Source organism: Sorex araneus, chromosome 3, assembly GCF_027595985.1.
Source record: "Sorex araneus isolate mSorAra2 chromosome 3, mSorAra2.pri, whole genome shotgun sequence".
In the NCBI taxonomy this organism is placed as follows: domain Eukaryota; kingdom Metazoa; phylum Chordata; class Mammalia; order Eulipotyphla; family Soricidae; genus Sorex; species Sorex araneus.
Window position 1 is genome coordinate 215,816,342 of NC_073304.1, and position 21,039 is coordinate 215,837,380.

The window sequence follows — 21,039 nt, forward strand, 5'->3', positions numbered from 1 at the left end:
GCACTCAGGAATCACCCCTGGCTGTGCTCAGGGGACCATATGGGATGCTGGGAATCAAACCCGGGTCAGCCGCATGCAAGGCAAACGCCCTACCCATTGTGCTATCACTCCAGCCCCATCAAACCCCTGGCTCTTGCTTTTAAAATAAAATTAATTATTCAACTTCCTTTGGCAATTCTGTTGAAAAGAAGGAATTTTATTGTTTTGCAACATTAAGCCAAAGATAGCAAGGAAAATAGCACTCGCTGCCTAATGTTTATCAACTACCCAGTAATTCTGGATTCTTTTTTTGGTGGGGGGGCCCACACCTGGTGGCACTCAGAGGCTATTCTTGGCCCTGTGCTCAGGGGTGACCCCTGTCAGTGTTCAAGGAACCATATGTGGTGTCAGGAATCAAATTGAGGTTGACTGCATATAGGGCAAGTGCCTTAGCCCCTGTAATACCTCTCCAGTCCCCAACAGGATTTTAATTTTATTTATTTTTGGGGCCACACCTAGCTGAGCTCAAGGCTTACCTTAGGGTTCTGTGCTTAGGGTTCTTCTCTGGGTGGGTTTGGGGGACCATATGTGGTACTGACTGGAACACTGAGGCTGAAAAGGGGATCAGAATTCTCATCCCCACCGAGGGTGGTCTCTGCAAACGCCCTATCTGCTGTACTATCACTCCAGCCCCGATTACAATTTTTTATTTTTATTTTTTTTGCTTTTCGGATCACACCCCGGCCATGCACAGAGATTACTCCTGGCTCTGCGCTTAGGAATTACTCCTGGTGGTGCTCAGGGGACCATATGAAATGCTGGGAATCGAACCCGGGTTGGCCATGTGCAAGGCAAACACCCTACCCGCTGTACTATCACTCCAGACCCCAGTTACAATTCTTATAGAATATCTTTTCCATCCTTTCTTCTCAAGAAGCCACTAGAATGAAACTTACCTTGTTTTTTGAAATGAAACTTTATTGTTTTGGGGCCACACCCAGCAGTGCTCAGAGCATTACTCCTGGGGGCCTATATGGGGCGCTGGGGATTGAACCTGGGTTGGTTGAACACAAAGCAAGCACCCTCCCTCCTGATCTATCACTCTGACCCTTGCATGAGTTATTCTTCTCGACCTCCTATGGTCAGAATCTAAAGGTGATCTTACAGAGACCACCAGACAGGCAAGAAGACAAAACAACTCTGAGCGAGAATGAGAAGAAACAACCTCTTCAAACCACACCCCTCCCACCACCTTCCTCAAAGACAGCAAGTGTTGAAAATGTCAAGCCAAGAATCTGGGGCCTGGGGAGGGCCCAGTGGGGGCCGCGTCCCTTGCAGGCAGGAGTTCATGAGTTGAATCCCCAGAACTGCCCTCTGTGCTGTTTGTCATCCTCGGAACCACAACAAAGTGTCCTTCTCTGGCATACCCCAACCAAGTGTGTGTGTGTGTGTGTGGTGTGTGTGTGTGCGCGCGCACATGCCACAACTGAAATGTGTGAGCACCACAACAAAATTCACGAAGCTCTGTTTATCATAACAATGACAGAGAGAAGTAGGGGAAGAAAATAAAAATAAGTTTGAAAACAATGCAAAAGGGACATGTAAAGAGTATTTACAGAAATAACCCAATGATCAGAAAAGTACAACAGGAGGGGCCAGAATAATAGTACAGTGGGTAGGGCACTTGGCTTGCATATGGTCAACCTATGTTCAATTCTTGGAATCCCACAGTCTCTGATTACTGCCAGGAGTGATTTCTGAATGTGGAGCCAGGAGTAATCCCTAAACACTGATGGGTGTGGCTTAGAACAAAGTAGAGAAAAATTTGAAAAAATAAAATAAAAAAAAGAAAAGAACCCCTGTGCCCCAAAAAAAGCAAAAGAAAAATACAACAGGAAATCATTAGGACTGTACAACTTGGAAAAATAACAACTTATAAAAAGCATAACAGTTATCCGGGATACCCCGAAAGAGGCACTTGCTCAAACAGAGCCCTGGCAGCCACAACCTCCACACTCCACAATCACTGCCATGCTCTCGGCAGGACTCCACTGTTCAGGATGAGCGTAATCCAGAGATTAAACTACTGAGGGGCCGGAGTGATAGCACAGCGGGTAGGGCGTTTGCCTTGCACGCAGCCGACCCGGGTTCGATCCCCGGCATCCCATATGGTCCCCCAAGCACCGCCAGGAGTAATTCCTGAGTGCAGAGCCAGGAGTAACCCCTGAGCATCGCTGGGTGTGACCCAAAAAGCAAAAAAAAAAAAAAAAAAAAAAAAGAGATTAAACTACTGAAAAATTCAGGTATGTGAGTTTTGTGACTGAAATCTCCAGGCTCTCAGAGTCAGGGATGGGCTACTTCCCTTCATCTCCCTGTACTTCTGGAAGCGCTGGCAGTCATGCACACTAATCACCTCCATCTCCCAGTTGAAAATTTAATTCCAGCTATATCATCTCGTTAAAACTTTTTGTACTTCCTGGAGACACTTCGAACTCTACAACACCGATAATTTTTTTTTCTTTTTGGGTCACACACAGCAATGCTCAGGGGTTACTCCTGGCTTTGCAGTCAGGAATTACTCCTGGTGGTGCTTGGGGGACCATATGGGATGCCGGGGATCGAACCCGGGTCAGCCGCGTGCAAGGCAAACGCCCTACCCGCTGTGCTATCGCTCTGGCCCCGCGATAATTTTTTTTTTTTTTAAAAAGCATAACACTGGACACATCATAAGAGAAGTGTATAAAATGGTTATCAAAAGGACTTCAACTGGGCAGAAGAGATAGTACAGGGGTTAAAATACTAAAATACTTGCAACCATGCTTTGTCCCGAGCACTCCATACGGTCCCCTGAGCACTTTCAGGAATGATCCCTGAGCATAGAGCCAGGAGTAACCCCAGAGTACTGTCAGTGTGTGGCCCCCAGGTCACACACAAAACCAAACTAAAATTCCCCCAAAACAGTTTATACTGTGATTTTAAAAAAATCAATGATAGTATGATTAGTAAATAAATTATTCTTTTTTTTCTTTTTGGGTCACACCCAATGATTCTCAGGGGTTACTCCTGGCTCTGCACTCAGAAATTACTCCTGGTGGTGCTCAGGGGACCATATGGGATGCTGGGGATTGAACACAGGTCGGCTGCATGCAAGGCAAATGCCCTACTTGCTATACTATTGCTCCAGCCCTGTAAGTTATTCTTGAAAGTAGAGTTATATTAGACGATAAGCCCAAGAATGCAGACAGAATGGAGCAAAGAGGACACTTTCTTCAACCTCCCTCCACCTCCTGCCCAGTGGCTAGATATCCCTGTCAAAGAGAGCTGTGAGACATTAGTCACAACAGAGTGGAAAGCTGGATGTACACCTAAGGGCAGCCCCAGAGGGTGACGTTGGGGAGAAGCAGAGAAGTTATATTTGAGGAGACAACTGGGCCTTTCCGAATCAGTGAAAAACGTAAGCGCACAGATCCAGGAAGCACGGCATGTCCCAAATGAGGTCAAGAAAAAAGACATTCATACCTGGTCACAGTAGAGTGGATCTGTTGGACACCAAATATAAATAGAAGATCTGGAAAGCAGAAGGAAAAAGGCTGATGACCTACAAAAGAATGGTAATTAGAGCAGCAATAGATTCCAAAATATTTTAGAAACCAGAAGCCAGTGGGATACATTTTCTTCTTCTTCTTCTTTTGGTTGTTCGGGCACAGCCAGCAGTCCTCCGGGCTTACTCCTGGCTCTGTGCTCAGGGTTCATTCCTGGTGGGGCTTGGGAGACCATCTGTGATGCCGGAGATCAGATTCAGTTTGACAAATTGGAGAGAGAGTACACCAAGTAGGGTGTTTTCCTTGCATAGGCCTACCTGAGTTTAATGATGTATCTGATAGTCCCCTGAGCACGGCCAGGAGTGATCCTCAAGCACAGAGCCAGAAGTAGTTCCTGAACACAACTGGTGTGATCTCACACCCCCCTCACAAATAAAATGCCAGGGATTGAACCCGGGTCGGCCATGTGCAAGGCAAATGTCTTATCCACTGTTCTATCTCTCTGACCTTCAAAGTACCATTTTTGTTTTTGTTTTGGAGCCGTATCTGGTGATGCTCAGGGGTTACTCCTGGCTCTGCATTCAGGAATTACTCCTGGTAGTGCTAGGGGGACCCTATGGGATGCCGAGGACCAAACCCTGATAGGTCGCATGCAAGGCAGGTGCCCAACCCACTGTGCTACTGCTCCAGCCCCTGAAACTGTAGATATTATCAAACCTACACATGGATGTTTGTCCTGATACATTCACACCTGTGAAATAGGCACAGCATTAACAAATCAACAATAATAACTAACCATAAAATAGAAAAATTTAAAATAGAATTTATAGCTGAAATAGAAGTTATGTGATTGGCCTCTGTCAAAATATCTCCTTGCATTCAGTATTCTTAGGCCAGTAAACCTTGAGTCAGTCACTGACATAGCAAAATCACAGATAACAGAGGACTTCCATATCCACTTAGACTTATGAAAATAAATATATTATTTAGTAAAATATGGATGGTAGATAGCACAGCAGGTAAGGCGTTTGCCTTGCACAAGATTGACCTGGGTTCGATTCCTCTGTCCCTCTCAGAGACCCTGGCAAGCTACTGCGAGTATCCCACCCACATGACAGAGCCTGGCAAGCTACCCGTGGCATATTTGATATGCCAAAAACAGTAACAAGTCTCACAATGGAGACGTTACTAGTGCCCGCTTGAGCAAACTGATGAACAACGGGACGACAGTGCTACAGTGCTACAGTAAAATATGTACATGCATGTATTTAGTAAATAGTACATTTAATAGAGAACAAAAAATGGCACTGAGCCTTTATGAGTTAAGTAATAGCACTAAAATCAATGCTGTCAGTGGTTGGCAAAATGGCTTGAAAGACTGAAGCACATGCTTTGCATTTGAGAATGCGGGTTTTTTTTTTTTTTTTTTTTTTTTTTGCTTTTTCGGGTCACACCCAGCGATGCTCAGGGGTCATTCCTGGCTCTGAGCTCAGGAATTACCCCTGACCGTGCTCAGGGGACTATATGGGATGCTGGGAATCAAACCCGGGTCGGCCGCGTGCAGGGCAAACGCCCTACCCACTGTACAACCGCTCCAGCCCCCAAGAATCATCATTATAAGCACCATTTTCGTGTGTGTGTCTGGGGGAGGGGGAGAGAGAGAGAGAGAATAATAACAATAGGCTACATATGAGTGTTATCAAGCATGGTTCTAAATCCATTCCATAGACTGGGCTGAACCAGAATTTTCGACATTACAGAATGTTCTTGACTTAGAAGAACAGCAATTCCATGTGATCTAGAAACGCAGAGAAATCAAACTGTCCCTCCCCAAAGACCTGTCCGTCTGTCCCCCCCCCCCCCCCCGCACCCAGGACTCACCCAACAGCTCCTCAGATCCTGCCCTCAGACTCCGTCACAGCCGGGTGGGGGGCACACTGGCAGACGGAACGCTCCCGCCTGAGTGCCCAGGGAGGCTCAGTGTACCCCCAATGGAAGCCACCGGGTCCTCCGGAAGTCCTGCTCCAGTAACCCTAGGCCAGTGCTCGGGAGCACCAATCTTGGGAGCACTAGCTGCTCCTCCCTCCCCCCTCCCCTGCCTCCTGCTCCATCCCCCAGCCTGGTTCCCACCCAGCCCCAAAGCAGGACACACTGGACATTTTCACATTTATTTTCAGAAAGTGATGAAGACAAGAGTAGTACAGCCCGACACCACTCTCCGCACAATAAATAGTGCCCGGACAAGAGCGTGCACACGCCACCTCCCGAAGACCCCGCTCCTTCCCGCGCGGCCTGCCCCCTCCCGCCTGAACCCCAACTGCCCCGGAGGGATCGGGCAGGTAGGGCCGGGGCCAGCTGCCCACAGTCCCCCAGTCCTCTCCCTGCCCCCCACTGGCTGACTTTGAAAATCTGTGTCTCTCTATTTTTAGATCAGGGAGAAACACTGACAAACGAAACTGCTGAAAGTTTACCCTACAGAGGAAGAGACAAAGTCCCCGGGGACCCGCCTTCCCCACCTGACCTCTACTCTGCTCCCCCAGGAGGGGGGCGGCACCTGTGTCGTGACCACCCCACCCCCATTTTCTCTCCTCCAGCCAGGACCCCCACCGCAGAAGCAGCACCAGGTAAGTGACCAGTTAGGGCAGAGGAAGGGGTGGGGGACAGGCCAGGGCAGACTTCAATGGGGGCCAGGAAGCAGCAAGTGAACCCCCAAATCGTGCCGGCTGTGCCTCTTCCCTGACGACAAACGGAGGGAGCAGGGGCGGGGAGAGCCGGGGGCCTGAGGCCTGAGCCCGGCCTCTCCAAGCTAAGAACGTGGGTTCCGTTTCTTCCCCCAGAGCCTCTGCTCAGTTGGGAAAATAGTTATAAAACTGGCCTTCAGGTTCCTTGTCAAAGGGAGAGGGGGCCGTCACTGGGGAGGCGCTGTCCCCGCTGGAGGGGTAGGGGGACACGCGTCTCCTCTTACAGTCTCCTTCGCCCAGTCCTGAGTCGCTGGACTCGGGCCGAAGTGGGGTGATGTCAGTCCACAGCGCCGGGGAGCCCTGGTCCTCGGGGCCCCGCCCGTCACAAGCTCCGGGTTCCATGGGCAGTGTCCGCATGGGGCGGAACCAGCTGGCCGGGCCCATCTTCGGGGGATACTGGGGGGCTACGGGCCAGCCGGCTGCAGGGGCCAGCACTTCCTGGCCTCGGTAATAGGACGTGGTGGGCCCGGGGGCCGAGGGCAGAAGCGCCGGCCTCATGCTGACCGCTCGGAAGTCGGCCTCGTAGCTGTGGTCCCGGGGGCTGCCCAGCCAGTATGGCTGGGGTACCACGTCCTTGGCCTGGCCGGGAAGGTCGGGGTAGAAACGGCTCGGGACAGGATACTGGTTGGGAAGCAGAGGGGAGTAGTGGTCGCCCCCGAGGAACTGGCAGTTGGGCCCAGGAGGGGAGGGGACGCTGGTGTCCACAGACGCATACATGCTGGAAGAGAGCAGCGGTAGGGATGGCGTTAGCAGAGGTCCTGCCAGGAGACCCCCACTCTAGGGGCAGAGTGAGGGGTGCCGAGCGCCCCCCTCTGCCATTCCATCACAGCGGGGAGCACGGGGAGGCCCCAGCGAGGGGTGTGGAACTCAGGGCACTTACGACTCAAAGTTCTCCCGGAAGCCTTTGGCAAAAGGGTTGTTATCGATTTTCAGCTGCGTGATCTGGAGGGGGAGAACAGTCCGTGGGGTCCAGAGCACGGGGCCCGGGTCTCCACGGCCCCCCGCCCCCACCCCGAGGCTCAGCCCCCGCACCTCAGCGTTCTGGTAGGCGGTCACGGCGATGAACTGGGTCTCCTGGAAGGTGAAGATGTGGGTGCTGGCCGCGGCCTCGGGCTCGTCCTCGCTCACCTCCACGATGTGCAGCCGTGGCTGGTACTTGTGCAGGGACTGTAGCACGATCATCTGCGGGCGGCGGGCCAAGCTCGGACACGGGCGGGTCTGTTGCCCCCCACCCTTACCCCCGGTCCAGGCCCTCTCACTCGGGCCTCCCACGCCCCTGCCCCAGTTTCCGTGCAAACAGGCCTTCTCAGAGAGGACACCCCCAGGCGGTGGCGGAGCCCCTGCTGACCTGGATGTGACCCTCTGTCTATTTGTCTGTCTGCCGCTGACACTCAGCTTCCTTCCCCTCACCTTCCTTCTCCCCCCTCCTCTTCCTCCCGCCTCCTCTTCTGGTGGAAAAGCACCACCAGAGTCAGAGAGGAACAAAAGTGACTCTGACAAAGCAGAAAAAGCCTGTCCACCCCCCCTCCCGCCCTGCATCCCTCACCCCCCTCCCTGTGACCTGTGACCCTGGCCAGGGGGCGACGTCCCACCTGAGTCACGTTATTGGAGGCGCCCTTATTGTTGGTGAGCTTCAGCTTCCCGAAGGACACTTCCTGCTGCATCCAGTGGGCGCCCGTGTTGGGGGAGTCGGGGTGCACATACAGGCGGTTTCCTGCAGGCGAGGAGCCTCTTTGGCACACAGCCCCGGGGGCCAGCGCCCTGCCGACGAGGGGCTCCTTCGCCTGTGGTGGACGGGCGGCCAGAAGGATGTGGCGGAGCGGCAGGGGAGGGGAAGGCGTGGGTAGAGGACTGAGCGGAAGGCAGGAAAGCAAGGTGGAAAAGAGATGACACACCAAATGGAAGTGAGGTGGGGGCGGGGTGGGGAGGGGCTGCATGGTGTGAGGGAGGGGTGGGGCGGGACGGGGTGGAGGGGAGGGATGAGTGGGGTTAAACCCTTGGGGTGGGGGGTTCCTCCTCGACCCACCAGGGGGCGCCCCGCCTTGGAGAAAGAGAATGCCCACAGCTCCCCAGCGGCCGTGTGTACCTGGCATGCTGCCCTCTGCCTTTCCACACTGCACCCACTTGCCACTCTGATACCGCCAGTGATGCTGGTCCACCAAGACCACGTCCACGAACATCCGGTAGTGGCTAGTGGGCTCCAGGCCAGCCACAGTAAATGACAGGAATGGGAACATCCGCCTGCGGAGAGACCCGGCAGCATCCGTCGGTGGCCAGCCCCGTGGACAGCGCCCTGCGCACAAGCCCCGGTGATGTGAGAACCGAGGGGCAGGGACGCTTGCCAGCCTCCGTTAAACACAGCTGCCCCTGAATCCGAAATTGGATAAACTGGTAATTAAATGCATCATATTACAAACGCTTTCAAAAGCCTCGTGGAGGAGAGCACAGCAGTTAAGGCGCAGACCTCGTGCACGGCCGGCTCTGCGTCCCCACAGTCTCACATGGTCCCCCGAGCCTCACCGGGGGCTTGTCCTGGAGGCACCCAAGCACTGCTGGGGTGACTGGGGTAATCCTGGAACCAGAGCAGCACTACCTCCTTGGGCCCTCACGCTGAACCACCAGCCCAGATGGCTGGGGATCACTGGAGCGCCCCCTTCCCCCGGCCTCTTGAGCACTGTTTGGAAGTCCCCAATAAAATCATCACGGTGTTTTTGTTTGCTACTGACGACTTATCTTTTTAGATGTTATTTGCTTTGGGGCCACACCTGGTGATGCTCAGAGGTTACTCCTGGCTCTGCACTCAGGAATCACTCCTGGCGGTGCTCAGGGGACCATATGGGATGCTGGGATTGAACCCAGGGTGGCCATGTGCAAGGCAAATGCCCTATCCACTGCGCTATCGATCCGGCCCCTACTTGTGACTTATCTTGAGGTTATTTGTGACTGTTGTTCCGGCCCACAGGGCGGAAATACTAGATGATGGTGAGATAAGGGGGTGGGGAGCGGGTACCGACTCTTCCCAATGCCACACTTGCAGGTCACTTGCTTTCACACTGCAGAGATGGGCACTACAAACAGGGTAGTGCCTGTTTGTATTTACTGCAAAAGAATGAAGTCCAGGGGCTGGAGTGATAGCCCAGCGGGTAGGGCGTTTCCCTGGCATGTGGCTGACTTGGGTTCGATTCCCAACATCCCATATGATCCCCGAACACGCCAGAAGTAATTCTTGAGTGCAGAGCCAGGAGTGACCCTTGTGTATCACGAGTGTGATCCAAAGAGCAAAATAATAATAATAATAATAATAATAATAATAATAATAAACGAACACCAGGGGCACAAGCGATAGTCCAGTTGGTCAGGTTGTATGTCACTTCCTGTCCATACCACCATCACCTCCCCCACGGCCAATCACATCACCATCGCCTCCCCCATCACCGTCACCTCCCCCATCGCCTCCCCCATCAGCATCCACATCCCGGGGGAATCCCAGCACTGTGTGGTCCCGGGAACGGTCCCTTCCCACACACCTCTGGGTGTGGCTCAAAATCAAACCCAAAATACTGTGGTTTGGTATTCTGTTTTTGTCTTTTGTTTTGGAGACACACCTGGCAGTGCTCGGGGTTTACTCCTGGCTCTATGCTCAGGGACCATCTCTGTGGTGGTTCAGGGGACCATATGGGGTACTGGAGATGGAAGCCTGGTTGGCCGCATGCAAGGCAAGCTCCTTAACCTCTGTGCTCTCTCTCAGATCCCAGCTTTATCGATACTCTCCCTCTCTCTTTTTTTTTTTTTTGAATGGTCTCCCTTTATTTTTTATTTATTTATTTTTTTTGCTTTTTGGGTCACACCCAGCGATGCTCAGGGGTTACTCCTGGCTTTGCACTCAGGAATTACTCCTGGCGATGCTTGGGGGACCATATGGGATGCCAGGGATCGAACCCGGGTCGGCCGCGTGCAAGGCAAACGCCCTACCCGCTGTGCTATCGCTCCGGCCCCTCTCTCTTTTTTTTTTGAGCCACACCCAGCAGTGCTAGGAGGAGCGGTCACTCCCAGGAGACCACACAGTGCTGGGGACCCCCACCCCAGGTTCTCTCATACAGAGCGTGCGCTGCAACTCCCCAGCTCACAGGGCCTGGGTTTTTTCCCAGTGTTTTTCTTTCATAGTCGGTTGCTAGACATTTGGCTGCACACCTCTGTCTCTCACCTCCGTCTACTTCTGAGAAGGAAGCAAAGCTGCAGCCGGGCCCCCTCCCTACAGGGTGCTGGGTGCTCCAGCCTCAGTCCTGCCCCCTTCTCCACTGAGGCCCCTGCAGCTCTGGCACATCCCAGCGCCTGCCCAGTGCTCCCCTTCCCATGCTCCATCCTGACCCATGGCTGCGGCAGCCTGCCCCACGGGCTGGCGGGTAGGGACGATCCAGCCAGCCATTCGAGAGCGGACTCCCGGGCTCCAAGTCCTGGCTCTAGGAAAAAGTGAAGGCTGTTGGGGTTCGGCTGCCACACTGTCCCCCACTGCACTGGAGAAACGGATTCAGAGAAAGAAGCGCCCACACACACCACAACCATCTCCACTATCCTCACCATCACTGCGGTCATCACCTCCCCGTCACTTCCCGGCCCCATCACCTCCCCCATCACCATCACCATCACCTCCCCCACTGCCTCCCCCATTGCCTCCCTCATCACCGTTCATATCACTTCCCCATCACCATCCATATTACCATCGTCTCCCCCATCACCATCCACATTACTATCCCCATCACTGTCACTTCCTGTCCATATCACCATCACCTCCCCCACGACCATCTACAACACCATCGCCTCCCCCATCACCATCACCTCCCCCACTGCCATCCACATCACCATCACCTCCCCCATCACCTCCCCCATCACCATCTACATCACTTCCCCATCACCGTCACCTCCTACCCATCACCGTCCACATCACCATCACCTCTCCCATCAACTGCCCCATCACCGGCCACCTCACTTTCCCATCCCCATCCCCATCACCCCCTCTTGATCATTATCCACACCCCTTCCCCTATCATCTCCTCATCCCCTCCCCATCACCTCTTCCCTCCCCTCCCCCATCACCATCGCTCCAACCATCCCTATACCATTGGCACAAGCATCCTCTCACCATCACCGTCATTGCAACCACACCCTCCTACCCGCTGCCACCATCACTAACCGCCACTGATTCCGCCTTCCGTGGTGCCCACATCCACCGACCCCATCTGCACCAGCACCAGCTGCAGAGCGTTGCATGCCCCTGCTCCCCATGTCACCCTCCCTGAGTCCCAGGGTCCTCCCTCCGCAAGATGCCTGGGTCTGAGTCGGAGCCCACGGAGGGCAAATTTCAGGGCCAGAACATGTGCTCTGAGGGCCCCCCTGCAGCCCCCTCTGTGGGCAAGTGGGGCGATCTTGTCACATTCCTGTCTCCCCGACTTGGTGGGGCTGAGGAAGCAAGTGGTGGGTCCCCTGACCTGGGGAAACTCATCCCCCAACCAGCGGCAGCTTCTCTCCACCAGCAGAAAGAGGATCCTGTGCATCTTTCCTTGGAGGGCTGCTCCCATGGTCCCCCGAGGGCGGGCAGGTGCTCGTGGGGCTGGCCGCAGGCCAAGTATGTGGGGACTCTGAGTTCCATCCGGGGTACTGCGCCGTCACCCCCAGCACGGAACCATTACGTCCACACTGTGGATCTGGGAGCGGCCCCACCCCCAAAAGCATCCTGAGGAGGGTCCGGGGAGATAGTACAGTGGGTAGAGTGCTGCCCTGCCCACGACTGACCCCAGTCCGATTCCCCCCCATCCCATAAGGTCCAGAGCCCTCCAGGAGTGAACCCTAAATGCAGAGCCAGGGGCATTGCTGGATGTGACCCCCAAAACAAATCAACAAACAAACAAACTAAAAAACCCCCCAAAGACAGGAAGAGAGCTCAGGGGTGAGGGCAGAATCCGAGCCGGAGCCCAGCACTTCATGCCCCCATACTGCTGGGTGTGACTCTGGTGCCCCCACAACAGACACCCCACAGAACACGGTGCTGACTCATCCAGCCCAGCTCAGTGAGTACCACAGGGAGTGGGTCTCCAGAGCGCTGCTTAGATGCCCCCGCGCCGCCCCCCCCAAAAAAAAACACCACCAAGTTCCAGACATGGAAGTCAGCTCACCCCCTCTCTCGGCCCCCCTCTTCCCAGACTCCGTGCTGGCGGGGCTGAAGGACCGTGACCAGCACCCAGAGCACTGGGGCAAGCGGGCTCAACAAAGCCAGTGAGCCGGCGAAACCAGGCAGGCCACGAGAGCCCGAGAATATTTTCAGCATTTCTCCCACCGCGTGCTTCTGCGTGGGCCCCAGACTCCCGCGTGCTCTTGCCACAATGCCCCAAGGGAACAGAGGAGCGGGAGACGGGAACAGCCTTCCGAGCTCTGCTGTGCGGCCCCCAGTCCACCAGACGCGTCCTCTGACATTTACAGCATTTCCATTTTTATACTTGAAGATACAGACTCAGCGCGGCTTGTGGCAGCTCCAAGGTGGGACAGCAGAGCCAGCTCTGTCAGCTGGGGCAGCCGGACCCCCTGGGCACGATACCTCCAGCCTGCTTTGGCCACCACGATGGAAATGGAAGAAGCACAGGGGCTGGAGCAATAGCAGAGTGGGGAGGGTGTTTGCCTTGCATGTGACCGATCGGGGTTCGATTCCCAGCTTCCCATATGGTCACCCGAGCACTGCCAGCACTGCCAGAGTAATTCCTGATTACATGAACCAGGAGTAACCCCTGTGCATTGCCGGGTATGACCCAAAAAGCCAAAAAACAAAAACAAAACAGAAAAAAAACCGGAAGAGGCACAGGAGGCAAATGGAAGAGGCAAAGTCCCAATTGTCTTTGTTTTTGATTTTGGACTACACCCGGCAGTGCTGAGGGTTTACTCCTGGCTCTGTGCTCAAAAGTCTCTCCCGGCAGGCTCAGGGGACAGTACAGGGGGCCAGGGATTGAAGCTGGGTCAGCTTTGTGCCAGGCAAGTGTCCTACCTGTTGTACTATCTCTCCAGCCTTTGGAGGCCCCAATTTTTTTTATTCTTTTTGGATCACACCCAGCGATGCATAGGGACTACTCCTGGCTTTGCACTCAGGAATTACCCCTGGCGGTGCTCAGGGGACCATATGGGATGCTGGAAATCGAACCCAGGTCGGCCACGTGCAAGGCAAATGCCCTACCCACTGTGTATTGCTCCAGCCCCTGGAGGCCCCAATTTTTATGGGAGGGCCACCCCCAGGTGGTCGCTCAGGGGCTACGATGGTTGAGAGACCACACAGTACCGGGGTTGAGCCACGAGCTCCTATGTGCAAGTTTGTGCTCCGGCACTTTGAGTCATCTCTTGACATTTCTCTTTTATTTCTTTCCTCTTAAAAATATTTTTGGGGAGCCGGAGCGATAGTACAGTGGGTAGGGTGTTTGCTTTGCACACAGCTGACCGGGGTTCAATCCCTGACATCCCATATGGACCGCCAAGAGTAATTCCTGAGTGCAGAGCCAGGAAGTAACCCCTGAGCATCACTGGGTGTGACCCAAAAAGCAAAAAAATAGATATATTTTTTCGGAGGCAAAAAATTTGTTTTATTTTTGGTTTGGGGGGCCATACCCAGCAGAGCTCACGGTTTACTTTTGGCTCTCGATCAGGGATCACTCCTAGTGGATTTGGGGGGACCGTACATGGTGACGGGGATCAAACCAGGGTCAGCTGCATGCGAAGCAAGCACCCTCCATATTGTACTGTCTCCAGCGCTGACACTGCCATTTGGGGTCCCCACTGTCACAACGAAGTGTGCCACCCTCCCCGACCCCTTCCCTCATGCAACGCGCGCCTCCTCAGGCACATGATAGCTGAGTATATGCAAGGTCTGCAACTAAAGAGTGTGTGCCCCGGAAGGCCCCACAACCCAATGTAGGAGCACTGCAAGAGTGTGCCCTTGGTGAGCACTGCGTCCACACTGGGTGAGATCACAATAAAAGAGCACAACTCCAGGTCACACCACATCCAAGTGTGTGTGCGACCCTGGTCATCACAACAGTAACAACACATTTGGGGCTGGAGGATAGTACACTTGCCTGGCATGCCAACCTGGGTTCAATCCCCAGTATTGCACCTGGTCCCCCGAGCCCACCAGGAGTGATCCCTGAGCACAGAGCCAGGAGGAAGCCCTGAGCACCACTGGGTATGACCCCTCAAAATAAAACAAACAGAAAACACCCAAAAAGAACATCACCTGGGGCTGGAGTGATAGCACAGTGGGTAAGGCGTTTGCCTTGCACACGGCCGATCAGGGTTCGAATCCCAGCATCCTATATGGTCCCCTGAGCACCGCCAGGAGTAATTCCTGAGTGTAGAGCCAGGAGTAACCCCTGTGCAATGCTGGGTGTGACCCAAAATGCAAAAAAAAAAAAAAAAAAAAGAACATCATCTTCAAGTGAAGGGAAGAGAGGGGGCAGCTGGTACTGTGTCAGAAGTCTGCAGAAAGATGAAGCCTCTCTTTCACTGTCGGTGGAGTGCACGTCGTGGAGAGCTTGGGGGAGAGCATTCTAGTATAAAAATGCAAAGCGGTACTGAAGTCACTGGTGGTGGAATATGCAAGCTGGTGAAAGGATTGGTGTTGGAACATTACATGCCTAAAACCCAATCATAAGCAACTTTGCAACTATGCATCTCATGGTGATTCAATGAAAAATAATCAAAATAAAATAAAATAAAAGTTGCAAAGAGAAAAATAAAAAATGCCAAGTGTTGGAGCTGGAGCTATAGCACAGTGGGTAGGGCGCTTGCCTTACATGCGCCCTACCCACTGGGTAGGGTCTGATCCCCAGCATCTCATATGGTCCCGAGCACAGCCAGGAGAAACTTTTGAGAATCACTGAGTATGGTCAAAAAAACTATAAAATTAATAAATAAAATAAAATGCAAAGTGTGTGGCTATTCTTCACTTCCCACCAACCTCAGGTCCACTTTACAGAAACCAACCGTCCTAAACAGCCGAACAGAAAGCAAAGCCTTCACCACCCACCCCAAGACAAATGAAACCTGGCAGCCCCGATACAGCTCCAGTGTTTCTGCTGATATCGAAAAAGCTCTGGGCGGCGGAGAGAGACAGTGGCTAAGGCATTTGCCTGCACTGGCCTTGCATGTGGCTGACCCAGGTTCGAAACCGGGCACCTCATAAGGTTCCCCAAACCCTGCCAGCAATGACTCCTGAGCAAAGAGCCAGGAGGAAGCCCTGAGCACTACTGGTGTAGCCCAACACCCAAACCAAAACCCACACACCAAAAAAAAAAAAAAAAAAGCTTGGCTCAGGGCTGCAAGGGGGCGCTGGAGAATGGGGGGTGTGGGAATGAAGTCCTTCGTTTCCCCCCCCCCCAATGCCACAACGCAAATTGAGTCATTTAACAACAAAGCTCCCGAAAGTTATCTTAATTATAATAATCAACTAATCGCACCCAGAAAAGTGGGGACTGCCAGCAATGAGTGCACACCCACACAGCTGCCACGGCCCCTCTTCCCCCACTGAAAACGCAGGGAACGCCCGCCCTCCAGGACACGCTTGCCAGCACAGTCGAGGGCACTCTCGCTGCCTTCCAGCCCCCCGAGGTCGAGGCAGGCACCCTCAGCAGCCCCTCGCATGTACACCTGGACGTCAGAAGTCTCCAAGTGGCCCAAGCACCTCTTTACCCTCAAGGCCCCCCAGGCCAGAGCGATAGACAGCAGGTAGGGCTCTTGCCCTGCACACAGCAGACCTGGGTTCTGGTCACTGCACCCCATATGTTTCCTTGAGCCCCTCCAGGAACGATCCCTGAATGCAGAGCCAGGAGTAACTCCTGAGTTCCACTGGGTGTGACCAAAACAATAAATAATAACAACAACAACAACAATAATAATAGAAGGGTTCCATCTAGCTTCATTTGAATGTCCTGGATCAGCCGAGGGACCCCGGAATCACACTCCTCCCACCCCCTGCACTTCCTGCCTGTAGGGGAGAAAGTGACTGTCCATGTTGAGGTCCAGAGGCAGGAGAAGGATCTGGGGGCGGTGAGTCAGCCCAAGGAGACCCGCAGTGGTGGGCCTGTGGGTGGGCCTCCATGGAAGGATCTTTCCGAAAGGAAAAAGGCAGTGGGTGATATGATGGTGACAGGTGGGTCACTGGAGCCCACAGAGGAACAGGCCCGCCCGCCGAAGCAGGAGGATAGGAATGGGGGTGTTCTTTGAACCCCAAGTCTGACTTTTCAGAAAGTAGCCGTGGAGGGAAAAATGATGGGCGCCAACCTAGCACATCACTGACAGTCAAGCTGAGCTCCAGGGGGTTCAGGGCTACCAGGACTGAACAGGGGATGGGGTAAGCGGCTCTGTCCCCTCCATCCCAGCACCAGACTCTGAGGCCTGATGCATCAGATGAAAAGATGAGGGGCCGCAGCCCCTTTCTCAGGGTACCAGGCTGCTCAAAGGGGTCCCTGGGGATGAATATGAGGGTTGAGAATGAGTCTGAGCCACCATGAAAGTGGGCTGCTTAGTAACATGTTAAGAATTTCTTTTTGGGGGCTGGAGCAATAGCACAGCGGGTAGGGCATTTGTCTTGCACGCGGCCGACCCGGGTTCGATTCCCAGCATCCCATATGGTCCCCTGAGCACCGCCAGGAGTAATTCCTGAGTGCATGAGCCAGGAGTAACCCCTGTGCATTGCCGGGTGTGACCCCCCCCCAAAAAAAAGCAAAAAAAAAAAAAAGAATTTCTTTTTTGTTTAGGGGCCACACCCATCGGTGTTAGATCTGCGCTCAGGAGTCACTCCTGGCGGTGCTTAAGGAGCCATATGGATCGAACCAGAGTTAGCTGCATAGAAGGCAAATGCCCTACCTGCTGTACTGTCACTCCAGCCCTATGATCTAAAGAATTTCTTTCTGGGGGCTGGAGCAATAGCACAGCGGGTAGGGCATTTGCCTTGCTGGTGGCCAACCCGGGTTCAAATTCCCAGCATCCCATTTGGCCCCAGCGCACCACCAGGAGTAATTCCTGAGTGCAAAGCCAGAAGTAACCCCTGCGCACTGCCGGGTGTGACCGAAAAAAAAAAAAAACATTTTATTTCTTTCTATCTTTCTTTCCTTCTGTTTCTCTTTCTTTCTCTCTTTCCATTTGTCTGTTTTGAGGTCATACCCAGCGCTTCTCAGGCCTAACTCCTGGTCTGTGCTCAGTGGCCACTCCTAGTTGTGCTCGGGGACCATATGCGGTGCCGGAGATCAAAGAACCCAGGTCGGCCACATGTAAGGCAAACGCCCTACCCGCTGTCCTATCTCTCCAGCGCAAGAACTTTTTCACTGTGCTAAAGGTATTGTGTTTCCATTCTTGAAGGCCACTTTTGTAGGTGTGCTGAGAAGCACTTAAGAGGGAAATCACGGAGGGTCTAGGGGTTTGGACTAATTATTCCTTCCCCTTTATCCTTGCAGACCAGAGGGATGGGAGCAAGTGAGGAGGAAGAAGAAACGAGACTGGCCAGTGTGGGCAAGTTGGGAGATGAGGCCACGGACGCTCACTCTATCTGGTTTTGCTTTTGTATTTACTGGAATTTTTAATTAATTTTTAATTTTCTTTTTTACTTTTTGAGTTACACCTGGCGATGCTCAGGGGTTACTCCTGGCTCATGCACTCAGGAATTACTCCTGGTGGTGCTCGGGGGACCATAAGGGATGCTGGGACTCGAACCCGGGTCGGTCGTGTGCAAGGCAAACACCCTACCCGCTGTGCTATCACTCCAGCCCCTTTACTGGAATTTTTTTCAGAGTCAAAAAAAGTAAGTTCGAGGGTCTGAAAAAGTAGACCAGAAAAGCTGATCAGAGAGAGTCAGCCAGCAGAAACTTAACGGAAAGATGGCCAAACGGGGAGACCCAGGCCCCGAGAAGCCGCTGCACGGCCTCCAGCTGCGCCCTGCATTCTGGGTGATGTTCATCCAGCCCCTCTGGGTTTGGTTTGCTGGTTTGTTTTCGGGGCCACACCTAGATAGGCTCAGGGGTTACTCCTGGATCTGCACTCAGGAACCGCTCCCGCTGGTGTTCAGGGGGCCATATGGGGAGTCGGGGATTAAGCGTGGCCTGGCTGAGTGGAAGTCCCCACCAGCTCCTCTGCTGAGATGGAGGCGGGGGCCGGCAGCAGGCCCCCGTGTGGGAAGGCTTCCTGAGCACACGACAGCGCTGGGGACTGCATTCAGTCCTTCTGGGGGCTGGGGCAATCCACTAAGCACTTGGGTCTCAGTGACCCCATTGCATAATGGGGGGCCCACTTGGCCGGTTAGAGTGCTGTGAAACAGTCGAAGTGGAAGTACAGAGAGCGCCCTGCGGCTGCTGTGACTCCTGGCCGTGGGGGGTTGGAGAGAGAAACCCTGGCAGGTACCATTTGGGCGCTGGGGCCCACCATCACTGAGCACGCTGTGTGACCTCGGAAGAGTCTCTTACCGTCTCTCTGGGCCTGTTTCTCTGTCTGCCCAGAGCACAGGTGTCCCCTTCAGTTCACACACGACAGGACTCGAAACCTGCCTATGTCTGACTCTAGCCAGAAGGGGCTGGGGTTAGGGGTACAGACTGCTTCGAGGCTGGGGAGACCAACGCCAGCCTCCTGGGAAAGTAGAACAGCTCAGGTTCCAACCTAGGCCCCTCAGCCCCGGCCACAGCACAGAGATGATCAGGAGGGAAGAACGTTCCAGCACCGTCCAGATGAGGTACCAAACCCAGGACCCGGCCTCGCCTCTCCTCCCCTCTCTCAACACCTCCTGGATCCCTGCCCACAGAGATCCTTCCTCACGGCCCCCACCACACAGGGCCCTGCCTGGGGTGTCCCCACCGTCCCCCCAGGCCCTGTTGGTCGCCCCAGTACTTGCTAACCCCACACCTCTGTCATCCTTGTCAGTTTCTCTTTCTTTCCCCACAAAGAAGGCTCACTTGCTCCGGAAGCAGTAGCCTCAGACCCAAACCCATGCTCAGGGACCCCTGAGTCACGAAGACTGGGGGCTGTCCCACCTCCCCTTGCCCCCAGAATGGATCAGGAATATGTGGACATAGGACCACATAGGACCACTATGGACCAGGGGTGCTGGCAAGTTCTTGGGGGGGGGATGACCTCCAAGGGGGTGCAATCTGGGACCCCTGGGTGATTTGTTCAGGTCCTAAAGCAGGGGCCTGTGCCTGGGCTAGCTCTGTACCCCCCAATTCTACTGCCCCCCCAACACACACACACGCACAGACATCTGATCTCAGAGCATTACCGGAAAGGAAACTTGGCGACAGCTACTCCGTGTCACCAAATCCCAGTCTTACCCCCCAGCTGGCCTGAGCACAAAGCCTCAGAGGGGCTGGGAGGGGTGGGACAAGGAAGGTGGGGTGCTGTATTCTTGTCCCCACATTCTGATTCCGTCCTCTCCCCTCACTCTCGGGGTCTGCAGTGTTCCGTCTGTCTCAACCATGACTCACTACCAGCCTCTGGCCCCTGCAAACCGGGCCCGGGCTGCCCAGAGTCACATGCCATTTCTGAGGGCCACCCCAAACAGACTCCATCCCCTCCGGAGGAAGCCACTCTCCTCCAGGGCCCTTTGGGGCTGTCTGCCTGCTAGTGCCAAGTCCCGAGAGCTGTGTGTCCGCGCTCCCCTGCGCGCCCCTCCCCGCGCGCGCACGCACACACACACACACACACGCGCGCGCGCGCGCGCGCACACACACGCACACACGCACACAGAGCAAAGGGTTCCCCACTCCCAGACCCCCCCCACCACACCCCTAGCCAAGCGAGTCCGGTCCTTCTGGCGCACTCACCGGCCCTGTTTGGTGATGATCATCTCCGTCTGGTGCTGGTTGAACTTGGACCACAACAGGTGGTTGTTGAGCGCGACCCTCAGCTTCCCGGACACCTCCAGGCCGGCGGGCACCGAGTAGTCGTCGCGCGGGCCGGGGTAGAGGCCGGCGCGCGGGTCGGGGGCCGCATAGGCGTCTGCCGCGGCGCCGTAGCCGTCGGCGCCCGCCGTCTGCGGGAAGGGTTCGCCGGCGGCGCCGGGGAAGCCGGGCGCCTGGGGCCGCGGCTGGTAGGCGTAGGCGCCCAGGAAGCGGCCGGGGGGCGCGGGCACCAGGGCGCCCCCGGCGTAGGGCGCGCGGCGGTCGTCCTGCGCGCCGGGCGGCGGCGGCGGCGGCGGCGGCGGGGGCAGCGGCTCGGGGTAGAAGTAGCGGCCGTGCGGGTCGGCGGCCCCGGGCGCGCGGCCCTCGGCGCTCGCCGGCCCCGGCTCGGTGCCCGTCAGCATGGCTCGGCAGCCCGGCTCCACGAAGCCCATCCGGGGCGCGCTGGCCCCTTCCAGCCGCCGTCGGGGCCCGGCCTCTCTGCGCGCGGGGGCGGCCCACGGGCTGCGGGGGTGGGGTGGGCCGTGCGCCCGATGCCGGGGTCCCGCGCGCGTTTCGAGTGGGCGCGCGCGGCAGCTCCCTCCCGGGCTCCCGCTCCGGCGGGGCCGCTGTCACTAAGCGTCGCGGCGCCTTTGCTGTGACTTTATGAAGCGCTGGCGCGGGGGGGGGGGGAGTAGGTGGGGGGAGCGCCCCGCCACCCCCGCCGCCCCCGCCGCTGCCACCTCGGCCCCGCCTAGCCTCACCCCGCCCCCTCGCGGCTGATACTCTGTTGCACGGCTGGAGGGCCCCCCACGGGAGAGACGGGTCCCCGCGCCGGCTTCCTCTCGGCGGACGCTGCCTCCGGGAGAGCCATCCCCGCCCCACCTG

The 21,039-nt window shown here is 55.4% G+C and overlaps 1 protein-coding gene across 1 annotated transcript; it reads right to left on the minus strand.

The window, feature by feature from the left end:
* Positions 1-5,683: 5,683 nt before the first annotated feature.
* TBX21 (T-box transcription factor 21) lies at positions 5,684-20,808 on the minus strand. The gene is made up of 6 exons (XM_004608918.2): positions 20,098-20,808; positions 8,349-8,503; positions 7,855-7,976; positions 7,295-7,444; positions 7,143-7,204; positions 5,684-6,980 (listed from the first exon to the last, which is right to left on the minus strand). Exons 1-6 carry the CDS (start codon positions 20,604-20,606, stop codon positions 6,368-6,370), a joined length of 1,611 nt encoding a protein of 536 aa, XP_004608975.2. The 5' UTR covers positions 20,607-20,808; the 3' UTR covers positions 5,684-6,367.
* Positions 20,809-21,039: the final 231 nt, after the last annotated feature.

Bases quoted from the DNA above. Each gene is read 5' to 3' on its own strand.
- TBX21 (XM_004608918.2), bottom strand. From the start codon at position 20,606: ATGGGCTTCGTGGAGCCGGGCTGCCGAGCCATGCTGACGGGCACCGAG. The intron at 8,504-20,097 runs GTGAGTGCGCCA...GTCTCTCCGCAG, and splicing joins ATCATCACCAAACAGGGCCG to GCGGATGTTCCCATTCCTGT. The intron at 7,205-7,294 runs GTGCGGGGGCTG...CTCCCCCTCCAG, and splicing joins CCGCCTACCAGAACGCTGAG to ATCACGCAGCTGAAAATCGA.